This window comes from Staurois parvus, unplaced genomic scaffold, assembly GCF_062004578.1.
Source record: "Staurois parvus isolate SC_StPar_1 unplaced genomic scaffold, SC_StPar_1.0 ptg000372l, whole genome shotgun sequence".
Classification (NCBI taxonomy): Eukaryota; Metazoa; Chordata; class Amphibia; order Anura; family Ranidae; genus Staurois; species Staurois parvus.
The window spans coordinates 1,691,920-1,710,799 of record NW_028318168.1 but is presented as its reverse complement, the minus strand read 5'-3'; the positions used below and the strand labels follow the sequence as shown (position 1 = coordinate 1,710,799).

At 40.3% G+C, this 18,880-nt stretch overlaps 1 protein-coding gene across 1 annotated transcript in view; it reads right to left on the bottom strand.

Moving 5' to 3' along the window:
• Positions 1-4,379: 4,379 nt before the first annotated feature.
• LOC149456162 (uncharacterized) overlaps positions 4,380-18,880 on the bottom strand; it is a 200,355-nt gene continuing 185,854 nt past the window's right edge. The window contains exon 7 of the mRNA XM_089685346.1: positions 4,380-4,844. Within this exon, the coding sequence (XP_089541472.1) occupies positions 4,381-4,844 (464 nt within the window). The 3' untranslated portion in view covers position 4,380. The remainder of the gene's footprint in view (positions 4,845-18,880) is intronic.

Genomic DNA, 18,880 nt, shown 5'->3' with positions numbered 1-18,880 from the left:
AGTATTGCCTCAACCATATACAGCTCATTGCTCCCAGAGCAACAAGCGCTATATGCCGATTTATCAATGGATCAGCATATTGCTCTGGTGAGTTTTATTTAACTGACTTTGGTGGTGGATTCACTTGGTGATATATATATATATATATATATATATATATATATATATAAAGAAATTTTTTTGGACACCATTGATTATTTGATATCAAAAACAATTTGGACTTTTTGTTCATTGGACTTTATTTATATTTTATTTTGTTTGACACATATTGATTTGTATACACTTAAACGCAACCTGTTTTGGAATTTTTGCATATACTATACATGTTATAGGTCAGGTTTTGCAGCTCATTTTGATTGTCCTATATTTTTATCCGTGGCTCTATTTCTAATACTACATGTACTGTCACACAACTGTTTCATGTGTAACATTCAGGTGCAACTTTCATATGATTTTTGGGGGTTAAAGTGATACCAAAGTAGTGCATGAACTACTGTGAAGTCACTGCAACTTTAAGTCGTACATTTTTGAATGGTTGCCATCGAAAAACATGGGGTACAACTTGTCATGCAACTTTAGTGTTCAAAGTTGTATGGCAAACTGCAAAGGTAGATGCCTTAAGGGCTCATTCGCATGGGAGCTGGGTCTTGGTACAGGGTAAGGAGTCCTTTGTTTAATTTACAGTCCTAGCGCTGAGCTGCATGTAGGCAGCCCATATTAGTAAAAAAGCTTCTGCATTTGTTCCTGTGTACCTGTCAAACTTGGTATGTGGGTGAATCCATACAGCCAATGCATGTCCATTTACGAATATGGAATGCCTGCACAAAGTTCAGCTTTAGGACAGAAAAGTAAATAAAGAACTCTTCATGCTATAATATATATATGCAGCGCTGTATATATATATATTGGATATTATGAAGGTTGCAAGGTTTTGCCTTTATGCCAGCTGCTTTTTCCTGCACTACTTAGCGCTCGTATATTCTCTGTTATTGTCTTCATGCTGTAAAGTGCTAAATGTCCATGTGAATTACTCCTTATATTTATTATATATATGATAGAAAGTCTAAGTTGGAATTCATATGACTGGCAGGCCAGGTTTGTTACTGTTCATTGGATCAGGGTCCATGTGAATGAGCCCTTAGTGTCTTTATTGTTGATAGTGCTACAATCAATTTGATGTTTGTCAGACTGCTGCCACTGACCACAGTTTGTTTCCATTTGTGATCTTCTATACTTGCACTGTAACAAACATTTTAGCTGCAGGAAAAACAAGGAAATCCAGTGTAATGCTGAGCCTACTGTACACATTGTCCAACTTTGAAGAGGTCTTTACATCTATATGCATCTACAGCTTTAGTCAATGTATGTTTCCATGTGGATGATAGGGAGCTGTACTGTATATGAACCTTTATCATGACGTTCACCTATCCTTTCAATTTCCAAAAAGAAGAGTTGAAAGAAGACAAAACTGTGGAGCTGTGCCAAAAAGAGGCAGAGGACAAAGACCTAGTTGCCAATATTGTCTCCAGACTCCCAGCTGTTGATCTTTTCCACATTACTTACGTATCAAAATTTCACTTTAAATCTCATGAGACTAGCAGTTACAGGCAGCAATGCCACAGATGCATTGAAAATATATGGACATGTTGGTAAATGCACAAAAGTGTTTTTCAGAAGGAATTCAAGACAAAGGTATATTTTGGGGTATTGATGAGGTTCAATTTACATTTCTAAAAGTTTCTTATAATATAGTTTCAAATGTTTTAAAGTGCACCTGCATGGAAAAAATAAGAAAGTATTTTCACAGTAGTATGAATAGTAGATACTCCTACTTTGTTAATAACTTACAAACATCCCCTGCAAGCATATTTTTGTCTGCTAAAAGCTCAAAAACACTTCAGCTTTAACATATTCATTTACAGCACCATCCCTGAGAGCACACTATCGAAGGAATTCAATAAATTACCAACAACACTTTTCTGGCACTTTGACCCTTTTAACTGGCCTGTACCAGATTAGAATAATCCCTGCCACTCATTTTGATACTTTTTCTGACATGTGGGGAAGATTCAGGTAGCTCTTAATAGTGACATATTTATGAAGTAGAGCTATTATTGCACCAAGATAAAAAATAAGCAACTCCAGTTTGCAGATAATGAAACTTGAAGTAAGACCACTCCCCCTGTGTAAGAAGGATCTGTATACTTATTTGTAGACTACTCCAGTCTGATAATCTGATCTGGCTCCCCTGTGTCAGCCATTGGCTGCTGCAGGGGAGAGGATGGAGCACAGACAACGGATGGGCCATAGTAAGGCTATGTTCCCAGGCACACTGACAATTGTGTGGAGGCATGTCAGAATTCTAAAAAGTATCTTAGGCACACTATAAATGCCCCTGTATTTTTTCAGACTCAACTTGAAAAACATGCAGAGTAAACTGTATAGTTGATTTGGACAACATAAATAGCATTTTGCAGTACATTTAAAGCATTACTGCACACAGCAGCTACAGAAGAAATGTACAATAATTCAGACTCTGATACAATTACATTTTATTTAATAAATGCATACTCAATATTACACATTATTTCTACAAAGATTCTAAAATACAAAATAACAAACTGTGTGGGATATTTTGGATTCAGAAAATGACCACATTTAACTTTTGGGGCTACATATAATAAATGTGAAAATTTTAAATATAACATGCCCAACAATACATGAAGCATGTCATTTACAACACTTCAAGAAATATATGCATAGTTATAACTTGTGCTCAAGAAAATGTATTCTGAGTTTTGTTTTTGTTGAAACACCAAAAAATAAAAACAGACGTATTAACTTTGATATAAACTTCATCATTCAGCTTTTAAGTGAACCTATCAGTCATATTTAATTTTTCAAAATCACAAGATGCCAGCTATTACATTTGTGAAACTACACATTTGCTAAGAAACCATAAATGATTTTTCCAATAGCTAATGTCTCCTTCTGAAAATGCCAGTTGCCTGCCTGTCATGCTGGTACAGTGTCATCCACAACAAGTGACTTTGGTTGCTGTATGCTTGTCCCAGATTAGTGGGATAAAGTATAGAGACTAGACACAGCCAAGGAACTAGTATTTTCTAAATACCGAATATAAAAAGGATGTAAAATAGCTGACCGTTCACCTTACAGCACAATAAAGATTTCATATACTTAACTGAAAAAATAGGTGCTCAATGCAATATATGTTTTCATTTATATAATAAACAGCTCAAGTGCATTTAAAATAATAATAATAATAAATAATAACAACAACAATGAAAAAAAAATCAGTTTCGTTCTTTTCTTTAAACCCATTCATATGTCATTTGGCTGGTTAATTGATGATGTGGAATTCCAGTGGCTGATGACACCAGTTTTCATGGTTTTGCAAAAACTTTTGTTGCATCACCTCCAATTCAGAACTCTGCACAAAGTACTTTTTATCCCCATGGAGTCGGCTTCCTCCCAGGTCATTAAGGGTTCTAAAATCCGGGGAGAGGAGGCGGGCCTTCAGGTTATGTGACCACTGTGATTGGCTGTGGCATCGGTTACATGATCAGAAAGCTCTCAATCACAAGTATGCATTGGTAGCTTACCAATTACCACTGGATACTGTGCTGGGTGCGCGCTCTCAGCACAGTGAGTAGTTTTAACAGGGAAACATATATTATGTGGCTGCTTGGAGTTGAGGCCCACACGCCAAGTAGCCACATATGTGTGTGCTGCCAGCATCAAAAAGTTAAATTACTTGCGAGCGCTAAATAGAGGGAGGTTGAATAGCCAAAATATTACATTAATTTGGTTTTCAAAACACAAAGGTGGTCATTGCTGCTCTTTAATCTGGTCATGTTTACCTTCTGACATTAATACTTTGGGTCCCTTAACTGAAACAAGTAAGGACATCAGATTTTACTCCATCTGGCAAATTTGTTTCAGAGCAGGGTCTCAAACCTTAATAAACTCACTGGGTTAGTATACTTACCAGACAACTAGCATCTTCAGAAGGGATTAGCAATAGCCCCTATGGGGTTTATTTACTAAAGCTGGAGAGTCCAAAATCAGACTCCCTTCTGCATAGAAACCAATCAGCTTCCAGGTTTCATTGCCAAAGCTTCATTTAACAAGCTGAGGTTAGAAGCTGATTGGTTTCTATGCAGAAGGGAGTCTGATTTTGGACTCTCCAGCTTTAGTAAATAAACCTCTATGTGTCTCTCTGGACAGGTTTATATGACAGAGCTCAAAACAGTGAAGACTTGTTGATAGAAAATACAATCAATGCAATTTACAGAATCCTATCACTTGTATTAAAACTGCATTTGTAATAGAGTGTTTAAGATATCCATCTGTAGCATTTTATAAATTGGCATCAATAAGGGGCACACATTCCCCACACACTATGTAATCTTCTGTCATTATTGGGGAACATACTGGTATGATGGTAGGTTCTAAAGTGCTTTCAGTGTCCAATAACTGCTCACTAGAAAGTTCTGTATCTTTGTTTTGGTGATCTCTTTGCACTTTAAAAAAGTTACTGTTTGATTCAGAAGGGCTGCCAAATGTGAAACAATTTTCTGAGAACAAAAATTGTTCTGGTAAATAAGGAGATGAGCAAAATGGTGTTTCCAGTTGTCCGGAGCACACAAGAGACGTAGCAGGGTCTGTGAGATGAGGAATTTGTAAGTCATCATGGTTTGCATATTGTGTATTCTCTTCAAGCTGAAAACTATATTTACTTGTCAGTAAATCCTCTTCTGTGGCAGTAATGATAGATGTTACTGGAAATAAATTGTCATGTTCTGCATTCATATCCATGAGTCCTAAAACAGACATGTAAATTAAAATTTAGTTATAACACCAGTGCATCATTGTTAAAATTTTATTAGAGGGACTCTCATTAAAATCTCACTTTGTGCTGCTTTTAATTTACCTGGGGTCCCCTCTGCACTGCATGGGTTAAATGCTCACTTGGGTATGGGGGAAAGGAATAGGCACAATTATTATCTTTTACCTCACTCCCACAGGTTGCCGCCTTTCAGTTTCACTGGTCCCCAAAATCCGATTCACTTTACTGCCAAGTAAGTCTCCTCTCTGATGTTATCATGTGCAATGCAGCTTCAGCAGGGCTGCATTGTAAAGGAGGATGGCGAGGACCCACCCACAATCAGGAGCATTGGACAGTGCAGGAGAATGTTGACTGTCAGGAATAAGTAAAAAGCATTTGTACTTATTCCTTTTTTCACAGCAAAAAAGACATTTAACACAATGTAGGAGGGACCCTAGAACATGGGCAAATGTAACAATAGCCCAGTGTTTGGCTTTAAAGCAGAATTGCAGGTATGGGAATTTGTGCATAGATACATTTGTCTAGCCATGACTGTGGGATCCCCATGGCACTGCTACTATGGTGATCTCCAACAGTTTAACTGGAATTCAGCTTTAATCAAAAGAGCCAAGTAATTAGATAATGAGGAATGATGCCCCTTCTTGATTTATGTGGTGCGCACATACTTCAAAAATCACTGTCATCAGGCTATGGACATTCAGATTACAATATTTTAACAAGCAACTTTAAGCCTTTGGCACCAATCATCTCCAGGCCTTTAAGGGTTTTTAAAGTTGGGAGGTGGAGGTGGGCCTTCGGTTCTTTTAACCGCTGTGATTGGCCATCATAGTGGTCACATCATTGGAAAGTTACTGATCACTAGTATGCATTGGGAGTTTACCGATCACTGCTGGCTACCATGCTGAGAGCATGAAGGGAGCATGCTCTAAGCATGGTATGTAGTTTTAACAGGGCCACATATATGTGGCCGCTCGATGTTAAGGCCCACCCGCTGAGTGGCAGCATATAAGCATGCAGCTAGCATCAGTAGGTTAAAATAAGCCCTCAGTAATCTCTGCAAATTTAAAAACTGTGGGTCAAATAAATCACAATAGTAGCAGTGAAGTCCTTTAGGCTCCAATGACACATAAATGTGCGATGAAGAACTAGCATTGTTGCACAATACTGTGTCATGCTTAGGAGAGCCTATTCATTGCAAAAGAAAAATCCCACAAAAGTAGTGCATGACCCTTTTTAAAAATTGTGCCACACCAGAATGTGTTACCCTGTGTTTTGGGCAAGCACAAAAGCATATGGGGTGCCATTAAGAATCAACAGTACCACTGCAAGCCTGCAAAATTCACAAATATAAACCTAGCCTTAGGTTCAGTCTTGTTTCCCTATCCCTTCTTCCTGTGCGCCTGCTCTGAAAGCAGACAGGCTACCAAGTCACTGCTTGGAGTTGCACAATGAGAAAATGAAATTAAAACGGAGAAGCTTTAGCTCCAAACTCTGGCTTTTATAACTTTAATATATCATCAATGAGGGCTGCCAGAAGTGAGCCTAGATGGTGCACTGGTGCATTCTGCCAGCTCCTAAATGCTGAAACCTCATGCATCTCAGCTAAATAGCTGGTGTGCTTGGGACCATAGAGCGTTGGGTGGGAGAATTACTTTAATTTCAAAAAGTCAGGAAAGTTTGGGGTCTTCGTTAACTCTTGTGATCAAATCACCTAGAATTCTATGAACATTAGTTGAAAACCTAATTTTCAGTTCTCCCTGTAGACTTGCTTGAGAATCAGTGAGTTATTACACTAACAGAAGAAACGACCAATACTTGGGGGTGATTTACTAAAACTGGAGCACTCAGAATCCTGGTGCAGCTGTGCATGGTGGCCAATCAGCTTCTAACTTCAGCTTGTTTAATTAAGTTTTGACAATAAAACCTTGAAGCGGATTGGTCTCTATGCAGAGCTGCACTAGATTTTGCACTTTCCAGTTTTAGTAATCTTACCCTTTGTGTTGTCATGAAAGATAAAAATTGAGTGTTGTGAGGCAGTTTTCCTATTTCAAGTAAAATGTGTTATTCCTCTAATATCCAACAAACCACTTGCCATTATTTTAAGCAGTTTTGTAATACTTTTTTTCTACAGATTTAAATATTTTTATAAAGTACTTTTAGAATATAAAACTGCAGTAACATTATTCAAATTGAATATGAAATAATTAAGCAGAACACACAAAAAGGGAGAACAAATCCCAATAGACACAGAAAATCCTTAAAGCATAGCCTAAATCTGTGGCTACCAGAAGACAGAAAAAATAAAGGAGTTTGATTGGACATGGCTAAGTTTTATACATGTATCAGTTAAAGGAACAACTACATGTGTCAGACAATCATTTGTAATATACCGTATTTGCCGGCGTATAAGACGACTTTTTGACCCTTGAAAATCTTCTCAAAAGTCGGGGGTCGTCTTATACGCCGGTACACATGTTAGGGGGGCTGCGGCATTAAGTACAGGGGTTTGCAGGGGCTGACGTCTCTTACCTGGATCCAGTCCCACGACGCGGCGTCTCCTTCAGTTCGGCCACTGGATGTCGTGCGGCTGCGCGGCTCCGCCTCCTCACCGGTGATTGGCCGCCAGAACTGTAGCTCAGGAAAGGCACACAGGCGGCCAATCACCGGCGAGGGGGCGGAGCCGAGCGGCCCCGCGAAAATTGAGTGCCGGAGCAGCAGGTAAGTGCTCTGTGTAGAGGTGCTGCTGCAACCACATATGCTGGCTGCAGCAGGACCATACGAGAACAGGGTCAGCAAGTCTCAGTGGGAGGAATAGTGCCCCATCATTGGTGTCACTGATACCAATGATGGGGCACTATTCCTCCCACTGATACCAACGATGGGGCACTATTCCTCCCCCCCACTGACACCAACGATGGGGCACTATTCCTCCCCCCCACTGACACCAATGATGGGGCACTATTCCACCCCTCACTGACACCAATGATGGGACACCATTCCTCCCACTGACACCAATGATGGGGCACTATTCCTGCCACTGATACCAATGATGGGGCACTATTCCTGCCACTGATACCAATGATGGGGCACTATTCCTCCCACTGATGCCAATGATGGGGCACCATTCCTGCCACTGATACCAATGATGGGGCACCTATTCCCCCCACTGATACCAATGATGGGGCACTATTCCTCCCACTGATACCAATGATGGGGCACTATTCCTCCCACTGACATCAATGATGGGGCACTATTCCTCCCACTGGTGTGCATTGGAAGAGGGGTAGTCTTATACGGCGAGTATAGCCCAAACACTACATTTTAGCAGGAAAAGTAGGGGGGGCGTCTTATACGCCCAGTCGTCTTATACGCCGGCAAATACGGTAGATAGAATAAATGGTCATTTCAAGAAATCATTCTAATAGATTGTACTGTATATTCAAGCAATGCTATATGTGTTGCATCGTTCAATAGCTTAATTGGTCATGAATCTCTTGTTCGCAAATGGATACAAGTATGACCACCTTTATTCCTAGTACCAGGAGATATACAGTATATCATCAGATACAGCAAGTGAACTTGAAAACAGTGGTAAATACAGTGGGGAAAATAATTATTTGATCCCCTGCAGTTTTTGTGAATACGCCCACTTACAAAGAAATGAAGGGTCTATCATTTGTATCATAGGTGTATTTTAAATGATAGAGACCTAACATCAACCAAAAATCCAAAAAAAAACAATACAGTTCAGTGAGCAAAATAAGTTTTTGATTCCCTACTAATCAACAATTCCGGCTCTCACAATCTGGCTATGTGCTCATGTGGTACACAGATTAGTCCTGTCAATTTAGGAAGGCGCTCCTAACAACAAACTTTTCTGTGTATAAAAGACCCCTGTCCACAGAATCTCTTTCTTGCATTCACACCTCACCACCATGGGAATAGAGGAGAATGAATGAAAAACAGGAAGGCAGACCTGATTGGAACGTTCGTGTGAAAGAGCCCTAAGAAGGTGATCCCAACGATAATTTGTTATGTGTATAAAAGACACCTGTCCACAGAATCTCTTTTTTGGGCCCCACCATGGACAAGACCAAAGAGCTGTCAAAGGACATCAGGGACAAGATTGTAGGCCTGCGCAAGGCTGGAATGGGCTACAAGACCATCAGAAGCTTGGTGTGAAGGAAACAACTGTTGGAGTGATTATTTGTAAATGGAAGAAATACAAAATAACCTCCTAAACGTTACCCTTTTGTTAAGTGTTTAAATCTTGAACAACTGATGAGATAGCGATCTCCAGACAGTTCATTGTAAAAAAAACAGCTTCACATCCTCCCTCATAACAATGAAAATAAATTAGAATTCTTTCAATGCTGGAAGTTCCAGAAAAGAATATCTTAAGAAAAAAAAAAGGCAAGCCTAAAATGTAACTATGTTCTTTTAAGTTTTGTTATGTGAATGGGGATATGTAACAAATAGTGATGAGCTGAGGTGTGTTCGGACACAAGTCTGAACCTATTTGAGCTATTCTGCCAGTAAGCGGTCAAGGATGACAAATAATAATAGGTAGAAGAGGCATGCCCTGCTCCTCAGCTGTATGTATGCAAGGGGAGTGTATATTTACAGCAAATGGGTGGGGAATGCTTCCTCAGCTTTTAATTGGCTGTTGGCTTTCACAGCTTCCTGGAGGGCTAGCTCAGGTGGGTTCAAACTCATGCTCAAACCTGCCTGAAGTCATCTTTGGCAATAAATATAAAAGTAGGCATTATTCCAATTTGGCTGCAAAAGTGGAAATACTGTTTAAGATCAATCAGTCTATCTTTTCGTCAAATTATTGAAAGCTGCAATAACAAATTTAAAAAATAATTGTTTTGAATAATCAACATTTTTCATAACTATGTATTACAAAATCAAAAAGAAAATAAAGAACAAATATTGCATATCAGTATTTAGTTTTAAAAAATAAATAGTTACAAATGCATTCCATATCAGTTCTACCCTCAGATAGAGGATAGAGATGTAAACTATTGCAGTTGTTCTTTTCATACGGTTTGCAAAACATCAATAGAGAAATAACAAGAAGAATAAGACTCAGCTCTAGCAAAATAAGTATAAAGACATCCAACTTTATTGAAAATAAACACTTGAATAACATCATTATTTCTGAAGTAAAAATAACCAGGCTATAATAAGTAGAAAACATCAGAAAACAGTATAAGATGAAAGATGTGGGTAGTTTGCAACTATTTGCTACCAAAAATAGACCGTAGTCTTGGAATTTGGATTGATAATCTCAAAACTGAACTTCTTGTCCATTTTTTACCCCATATTTATTTTTTATCATTAGCAAATACTAGACCTTTGTTTGCTGTATTCTTTTTATTCTAGGGCTGCCCTTGAAAGGAACATGCTAAAGAGTATATAACTGCATTCTTTTATAAAAAGGTTTTTTTTGTTATTGAATCTTTGGTCATTCAGGCATACTATTAAAGTCAAACCGTAAAAGAACAGCAGCTATTATGCACCTCTTTGGATATGAATTGGAGTCTGAGTAAAATGCTCAATAGCCTGGATGCCTCAGATATCATAATGCACATGCTGACGTAAACATAGTCCACTCCATAACATTTTATTCAACCTAATAATATACAGTATTCCACAAAGCTTATCCTATTCATCTGGATCTGACTAGCTATGCCTTAACTTACTGTATATGTTTTATGTCAAGGTTACATCAAACCTTCAATCCATTACCCATGCTCTCCATAGAACATCAACTGAGACAAAAAAAAGCCTATTTAAACCTAAGAACAAAAAATATATAGCAGCTTACCAATGCTTATATGTGGTTTTCTTTTTTCACCAGGTACTGTATATGTTTTATGTCAAGGTTACATCAAACCTTCAATCCATTACCCATGCTCTACAAAGAACGTCAACTGAGACAAAAAAGCCTACTTAAACCCAAGAACAAAAAATAATATATAGCAGCTTACCAATGCTTATATACGTTTTCACCAGGTAACACATTTACTGCCCAAAGATACCCTTGGACTGAAAATATGTTAGGATCACAAAATATCTCCACCCCTACTTTCCTCCTTAACTCGAGGGATTCGGATATTTACAAAGGAGAACTGGACAGGGATAATGAGACTCCTTGAGATAGCACTGCATGTAGAGAGCAAAAGGAAACTTACAAGCTCATTGGAATTCTTTTTACACTTATTGAACAGGAATAACAAGTATACCATTGAAAATGTTTTAACTGTCAAGAAGATAGTAAATGAGAAATTCATGCTTAGGATTTATCTACATTTTAATGTAGCAAAACATCAGGAATTCACTTTTATTTGCATATTTTTATTGGCCCATCATGGCTCGATGGATGATTGTAATTTTGCAAGAAACAATTTTCCTGGAGCTAAAGTTTAACATTTTGTATACATCAAAAGAAGGTATAAGGTTGCAGGTAACAGGATAGTCAAAAAAGGTGTGCAAGAAATGTGGAGCGGCCATGAAAAAAAAAATACATAGCATACTTAGATACGTAGCCCAAAACAACTCAATTAGTACCACTCTAATGCCCACTAAATCTATGTCAGTCAGATCAGTATGTGTATAGACTGGTGCTAGACAGACTGACTTCTCAGGCTCTGGTGGATTTCAACAAAATGATAGCCATTTGCACACAGACACTGACTCCTTGCTGCATAAACGTAAATGAGATGCGTAAAAGATGGTTTCTGCTCCTGTTCTCCACTGGTTAAGAATTCCTCAGACACGTTTCACCCTATTTGAGAGTGAAACGCATTTGAGGAGTTCTCTACAGGAGCTGAAGCCATCTTTTATCCATATCATTCATGTTTATTCAGCAGGGAGTCAGTGTCTGTGTGCAGATGGCCACCATTTTGTCAATTACATTCTTTCAGTTATTCTGACTTTTGTGCTTTTTGTTCACAATGCACAAAAAGGTATGCAAATCTCAACCTGAGACTTCAAAGAGAAGTGTAGGATTTAAAAAAAATTAATCATACTCACCTAGGTGGTTGCAGCATCAGACCAATGCTGTCCCTTGCCAGCTCTAAGACTGAGAACTGAGCGATCAAAGACCACTGTTCACTCAGTTCTTGGTCCTCACTAAGCAGAGAGTCGGTGACTGGAGCACTGGGCTGTGGAGGGGGAGGGAGAGGCTGGATCAGACTCTCATTGGAGTGCTCAGAGGCTGAGGCAGCTGCTGGTCAGGCATCGGGGTGGATCACAACATTAAAGTCATGATCCCTCCAGTGTCTGGACCAGCTGAGTGACGTTGGCCAGCAGTGAGTTTTAGCCTTTTGTTGGCTGAATGCGGATCACAGGAGTGCAAACTTAAGTGCACTCCTGTGACCCACAAAAAAGTGTTGGCCCTACTTCTCCTTCCACTCCAAACTATTAGAATTGTTTTGAAGTGGAGTGTAAAATCTGATGCAGCCGTTTATGGTAGCCAAACAGCTAACATCAGCTTGCTCAATTAAGCTTTGGCAATAAAGCCTGGAAGCCGATAGGTTTCTATACAGACCTGCACTAGATTTTGCACCATGCAATTTTAGTAAATCAACTCCAATATGTTATAAATATAGAGGAGGGATGGCTAATAATAATTATTGTAATCAGTGTTACTATGGGAACTGGAGTACACCAATTCAAAGCAAAACTCCTTCAATCAAACCAAATTTTCCTGCTGCAACTTGCTTCTCCAGAGAGAGACATTTATTAGATTCCAGAACAGATGACAAAATTCAGCAGAGTGTTTGTAAAAATTACAATGATCAGAAGCCCTCAGAGTCTCATTCAGAATACTTAGGTCCCTTTCTATCATGGCAAGCATAGAGGCATGTCACCCATCCAGTATATACGATCTTTGTTATGCACCTAAGTAACTTCCATGCATGCAATAATGTGTGTTATAATCTAGACCTGTGTTTCCATAATGATGCACAGGAATATTTAAACAAACTATTAAATATAGCAGGTAATGAGAAAAGCCAGAAAACTAGCAATGGCATTAATGGCAGACAATATATCTCTATCATGATAAATTTTCTTTAAGGCTTCATTCACACAGCCATAAAAAAATGCATTTACAAGCAATTTTATTTATGGATCTGAATGCTGAATCTAAATTGTTTTCAATGGAGACATTCACTCAAGTGTGTAAACATGCACTGCGTTACACAAGTATTTGCTGATCATTAAAGTGTCTGTAAAGGCTCAAGGTTTTTTTTACCTTCATGCATTCTATGTTTCTGCATTCTATGTTTCTATTCTGTGTTCACCAGCATCCCCAGCCCACCTAAAATTTATCTGAGCCTCATCACGATCCAGTGATGTGTAAGAGTGCCTAGGCTCTCCGGGGACTCTCCCTCCTCAATGGCTGAGACAGCAGCATTGGCTTCCTCTGCTGTCAATCACAGCCAGTGAGCCAATGAGGGGAGAGAAGGGGCATGGCTGAGCTGCCGTTCTGTGTGAACGGACACACAGAGTAGCTTTTCAGGAGTGAACCTGCTTGGGTGTCCCATAGCAAGTTGCTTGCTCTGTAGGCACTGGGCAGGAGGGAGGGGCCAGCAGTGCTGACAGAGGACCGCAGAAGAGGAGGTTCAGGGCTGCTCTGTGCAAAATTACTGTACAGAGTAGGCAAGTATAACATGTTTTTTTTTTTTTTAATTGCCTTTAATAGCCCTATAAAAAAACCCTTTTGTGCTGGAAAAAACATGCATAATATGATCAGTAAAATTTGTATGTCCATGTAAAAATCATTTAATTTTTTTATACAACTAGTGTAATATCTGAATTTGTCTAAATTTCAGCAACCTGCTTTGTGTAACAATATTCAGGCTGCGAGAGAAAGGAGGAACACTGGGATCCAATCAGGCTGTATTGCACATATTCCAACAGTAAACATGCTGTCATAGAGCAAGCAGGTTTGTTGACTTATTGTCTAGTCTGCAGATTGGGATGTTATCTTAACAAATAAATGTTGAGTACTTAGTTGTGTGGTTCTTGGAATGTAGCCTGCCTTAAAAGAAAAGTTTAGGATTTTTTATACTTATATATTTATTACACTTACCTAGGTGGATGCAGCATCAATCCGATGCTGCATCTGTCCCCTGCCAGTTTTAAGGGTGAGAACTGAGCAATCAGACATCTCTGATCCCTCAGTTCTTTCCCTCCAGTCAGTTTCTGTCTCTCTTCTTTGCCCTCCCTTCAGTGCTAGGCTGTGGAGGGAGCTGGAGCAGCTGGCTCAGGCTCTCAGCGTATCACTGAGAGTCCAGGGGTCTGGGTGGATTCCGCATTTAAAGTTGGGATCTTTCCCCAGCCATGCCTGACTGAGAGACATCAGCTGACAGCAGACTTTAGCCCACTGTCAGCTGAAAATGGGTCATAGGTGTACAGAACGAACGGCACTCATGTGATCCACAGGAGAAGAATAGCCAAACAAGCTTTGGCTGTACTTCTCATTTAAGACTAGCTGTACAGAATTTAAAATCCCTTAGAAGGTAAAACAGTATATTTCGAGTATTTAGCTCTTTGCCTGTAATAAAGACTTTAAAATAAATTGAGTTGGTTTTCTCAGCTACAAGAAATCTAGACAGCCACTCCTAATTCTTATGTGTGTGCTTTCAAAAAAAAAAAAATACTTTGCTATCATCTGGACTATTTGCCTCTTTTATTTGATCTTTGAAGATGTCCTTGTTGTAAGAAGTTTTAGAAGTAGGTCATACAATGATTAATGACTAAGCTGGTAAGGTCACTGTAAATGTTACAGGCAGCCAATCAATGTCAGCAAATTATACAAGACACTGTGTGTAGCCTAAAGTGGAAAAAGTCTTCCTGGTAGTCTTTGCATTAAACATCACTCTGGTTGTAAAAGAACACTGACTTTATTCAGAATAAACGGCAGAATGTAATAATGCCATTAATCAAGTGAACCTCATGTTTGATACTACTGTCATGTTTTAGAACACACTTGTGTGAGGTTTTAGAACACACTTGTGACTCCAATACAGTATTTTTCATAGCTCTTGGTCATTATTCATAGTGTTGGTAAATGTTTTTAATATAGACATTTTGCAGCATATTGTGTTCTTCTCTAACTCTCAGTATTACTATCACCAAAGCAAATAATGTAAGTTATATATAGTCCTAAATGCACACTACCTCCAAAATATATAGAATTATCCTGATCAGTCATTTAGGCTGGATAGATGCTTTATGCTGTGAAAATTCATTTTGAGCTATTGTAACATTATGGCATGTGCTTTTGTGCATTGACATGTGCTTTTAACTAAGATGAATGTTTTTCTGTGTTGCTCTGCATGCATTTAGCATGTTCTTGCCTGAAAAAAATGTATAAAAATAATCTGTCTACTTACCCTATGATATAATGCATTAAAATGCAATCAAATGCACTCCATGTGTTTTTACCATTAAAGCAAATGTAAACCTCACCTTTTTTGTCACTTGTGGATGGCATGGGAAAGTGTTAAAATACCTACCAGGTTTTTATTGCTCTCTCTATCCTAGCTTACCCTCTCTGTTTGTCATTTGGTGATCATTGTCATTTGAGTGGAAGTGATGGGAAATCCATAAATATACAGTTGTCACCAGAGCAGAGATAGATGGGAAATATTCTAAGCGAGGTACCCATTCAGGTAACAAGTTGCCAAGACTCACCCACTCATGTTACAATCAGGCCATACAATCTGTTTACAATCAACTTTAAATCAACCAATACATTGTGACATGAGGACCTGTGTAAACTAATCAATATTTACTCAGGCAGGCCTTTGAACTGCATATTTAGTAGATCTATTGGAGGTAGGTAATGTACAAAGGGGGACAGAACATGTGACAGAACAATAACAATACAATGCAAAACATGAGGGGATTGAGGGCCCTGCTCTTTCAAGCTTACAATCTAGGAGGGAGGGGATAGTGGTACAGGAGGAATTAGCTGTGGAGGATGGAGTGGTAGGCAGAGTGGAGGAGGTCGGCAAGTTAGCAGGGGGTGGGTAGGCTTCCCTGAAGAGATGGGTTTTCAGGGTGCGCCTAAAGGAGAGGAGAGTAGGTGATAATCTGATGGGTTGGGGCAGGGAGTTCCAGAGGATGGGTGACACCCTGGAGAAGTCCTGGAGGCGGGCATGGGAGGAGGAGACCAGGGAACTAGAGAGAAGGAGGTCTTGTGAGGAGCGGAGTGTGCGTGCTGGGCGGTACTTGGATATTAGGTCAGTGATTTAGTTCGGGGCAGTATGGTGGACAGCTTTGTACGTCAGTGTTAGGATTTTGAATTTGATCCGTTGCGCAATCGGAAGCCAGTGGAGGGATTGGCAGAGGGGGGTGGCGGAAACGGAGCGGTTGGAAAGGTGAATGAGTCTGGCAGCCGTATTCAGGATCGACTGAAGCGGGGATAGCCAGCGGCGAGGCAGGCCAGTGAGGAGGGAGCTGCAGTAGTCAAGTCGTGATATGATGAGGGAGTGGATGAGCTGTTTAGTGGTTTCTGGGGTTAGGAACGTGCGTATTTTGGCGATGTTGCGGAGGTGGAGTCTGCATGAGTTGGTTAAAGATTGGACCTGGGGCTGGAAGGATAGGTTGGAGTCCAGAATGACACCAAGTACTCTGGCCTGCGTGGCGGGTTTGATGGTGGCATTGTTGGATGTGATGAAGAAGTCAATGGGGGGGGGGGTCCGGGCTGGGGGGGAAGACAAGAAACTCGGTTTTGGAGAGGTTCAGTTTAAGGAAGTGGAGAGACATCCAGTCTGATATGTCGCTCAGTAGGTGTGTGATTTGGGCGGAGACCTAGGGGGTGAGGTGGGGGGTTGAGAGATAGATTTGTGTGTCGTCGGCATAGAGGTGGTAGTTGAAGCCGTGAGAGTGTATGAGTTGGCCAAGGGAGGAGGTGTAGATGGAGAAGAGAAGGGGCCCAAGGACAGAGCCTTGAGGGACCCCAACAGAGAGGGGGAGTGAGGGGGAGGTGGTAGCATTACAGGTAACGCTGAAGGAGCGTTGTGATAGGTAGGATGGGAGCCAGGAGACAGCAGAATCTCTGAGGCCGAGGGAGTGTAGTTTTCTGAGGAGGAGGGGGTGGTCGACTGTGTCAAAGGCCGCAGAGAAGTCAAGGAGTAGGAGCACTGAATGGTGGCCATTAACTTTGGCGGTTAGCAGGTCGTCGTAGAGTTTGAGTAAGGCGGTTTCGGTGGAGTGTAGGGAAGGAAGCCGGACTGTAGGGGATCGAGGAGGTAGTTGTCGTTGAGGTGAGAGCATAGGCGAGGCGTTCGAGGAGTTTAGATGTAAATGGAAGCAGGGAGATGGGTCTGAGGTTGTTCGGGTCATTGGGGTCCAGGAAGGGCTTTTTAAGTATGGGGGTGATGTGTGCATGTTTCAGAGGGGAGGGGAAAATGCCTGAGGAGAGGGAGAGATTGAAGGATGTGGGTGAGGGAGCGTAGGATGGAGGGGGAGGGAGGTCGTAGGAGTTGTGAGGGGATAGGGTTGAGGGGGCAGGTGGTGAGGCGGGCATCAGAGAGGATCTTGGAGACTTCTTTGATGGTAGTAAGGTCAAAGGTGCGGAGTGTTGGGGGAGCTTCAGTATGAGGAATGTAGGGTGGGGTGGAAGTGGAGGTCAGAGCAGTGGTGGGGCCATGGGAGAGGGGTGATGAGGGAGTAGCTGGGTGAGGGGGAACGGGGTTGGAAGGAGTTTGAGCAGCGATGAAGTCCCTGCGGGTTAATGTCGAGGGAGAGGGGGGATGAGGGGGTAGCTGTGTGAGAGGGGACGGGTTGAGAGGGCGTGTGAGTTCCAGCGATGTCCTTGTGAATTGTGTCAGGTTTCATGTTGTGACTCTAGGAAAGGAAGTTAAGTCTCCCCAAGGGGACATAGAAAGCTGGCTAAGCTTTCCATAATGCACTACATCACAAACATCATAAGGATATGAACAGGTTTGACTGATTTGCACAAGTCTATGATTGCTGCTTTTTCCCTCAAACATCATTAATATATCTTATTAAATGCAACACCTTAAAAAAATCTGGCTTGCTGCATGCTCGGTGCAGTTAGCAGCAAGAAACAACTACCATAGGTTTGACTGGCAATGCATATGAAATATGTCTAAAAGAACGACACTGCAATTGTACCGTATATATAATTCATGGAGTGAATAGAGTTTAACCTGCTGAAGGAGCCACTAGGATGTGAATGCAGCCATATATCCTTTCTAAATCACTGAGGTAGTTTTAGGCACAAGACAAAAAATATGACCTAGAAATTGCTTACTTGTATCCATTCTGATTCAGCAATACATTTGTGGGCTTGGCGGCAGCAAATTGCTTTAGTCATAATCTGTTGCATTAATTTCCTCTGTGAGTTGCAGTGGCAGCCATCCGATTAAAAAAAAACGTAGTTAGAAATGATCCATTGTGCATTTCAGTAATTAGAAATAAAATGTATGATACAAATGGCACACAAAGATGTTGATTTTCTGTCTTTTTGCCACAAATAAAAAAGTTAACTGCTCTCCCCCAGGAAAACAAATTATGTAAGATTTTCTAAAAAAACAGCCATCTCTCAATAGATAATCCTATATACTGTAGTTGCTCATAAATATAGGTGCTGCTAAAAACGGATGACATGAATAAGGCATGATTGTGAAGAGTGAGAGATTTTTCTTTGGGAAGAAAGAAAACATAAAAGTCCAGTAAAAAGACACTATCAAATATTTCTTTGGTCGCATGTGTTCGCGAATTGTAAATGCATTTTTGCAAACCCCCCCCCAAAAAAAACCCCAGAAACAATCAACATTTTTCTGTAAGTTTACAATTTTGTTTTGGGCTGCATGCCATAGGTTGGACACCCATACTTTAAAGTAAAACTTTAACACAGACAATTCAGACTAAGCAGCCAATGAGAAAACACACAATTACAGGTTAGTGGAAACCACATCAGAATGATCAGATAAAAGCAGCATCATGTACTGTATATGC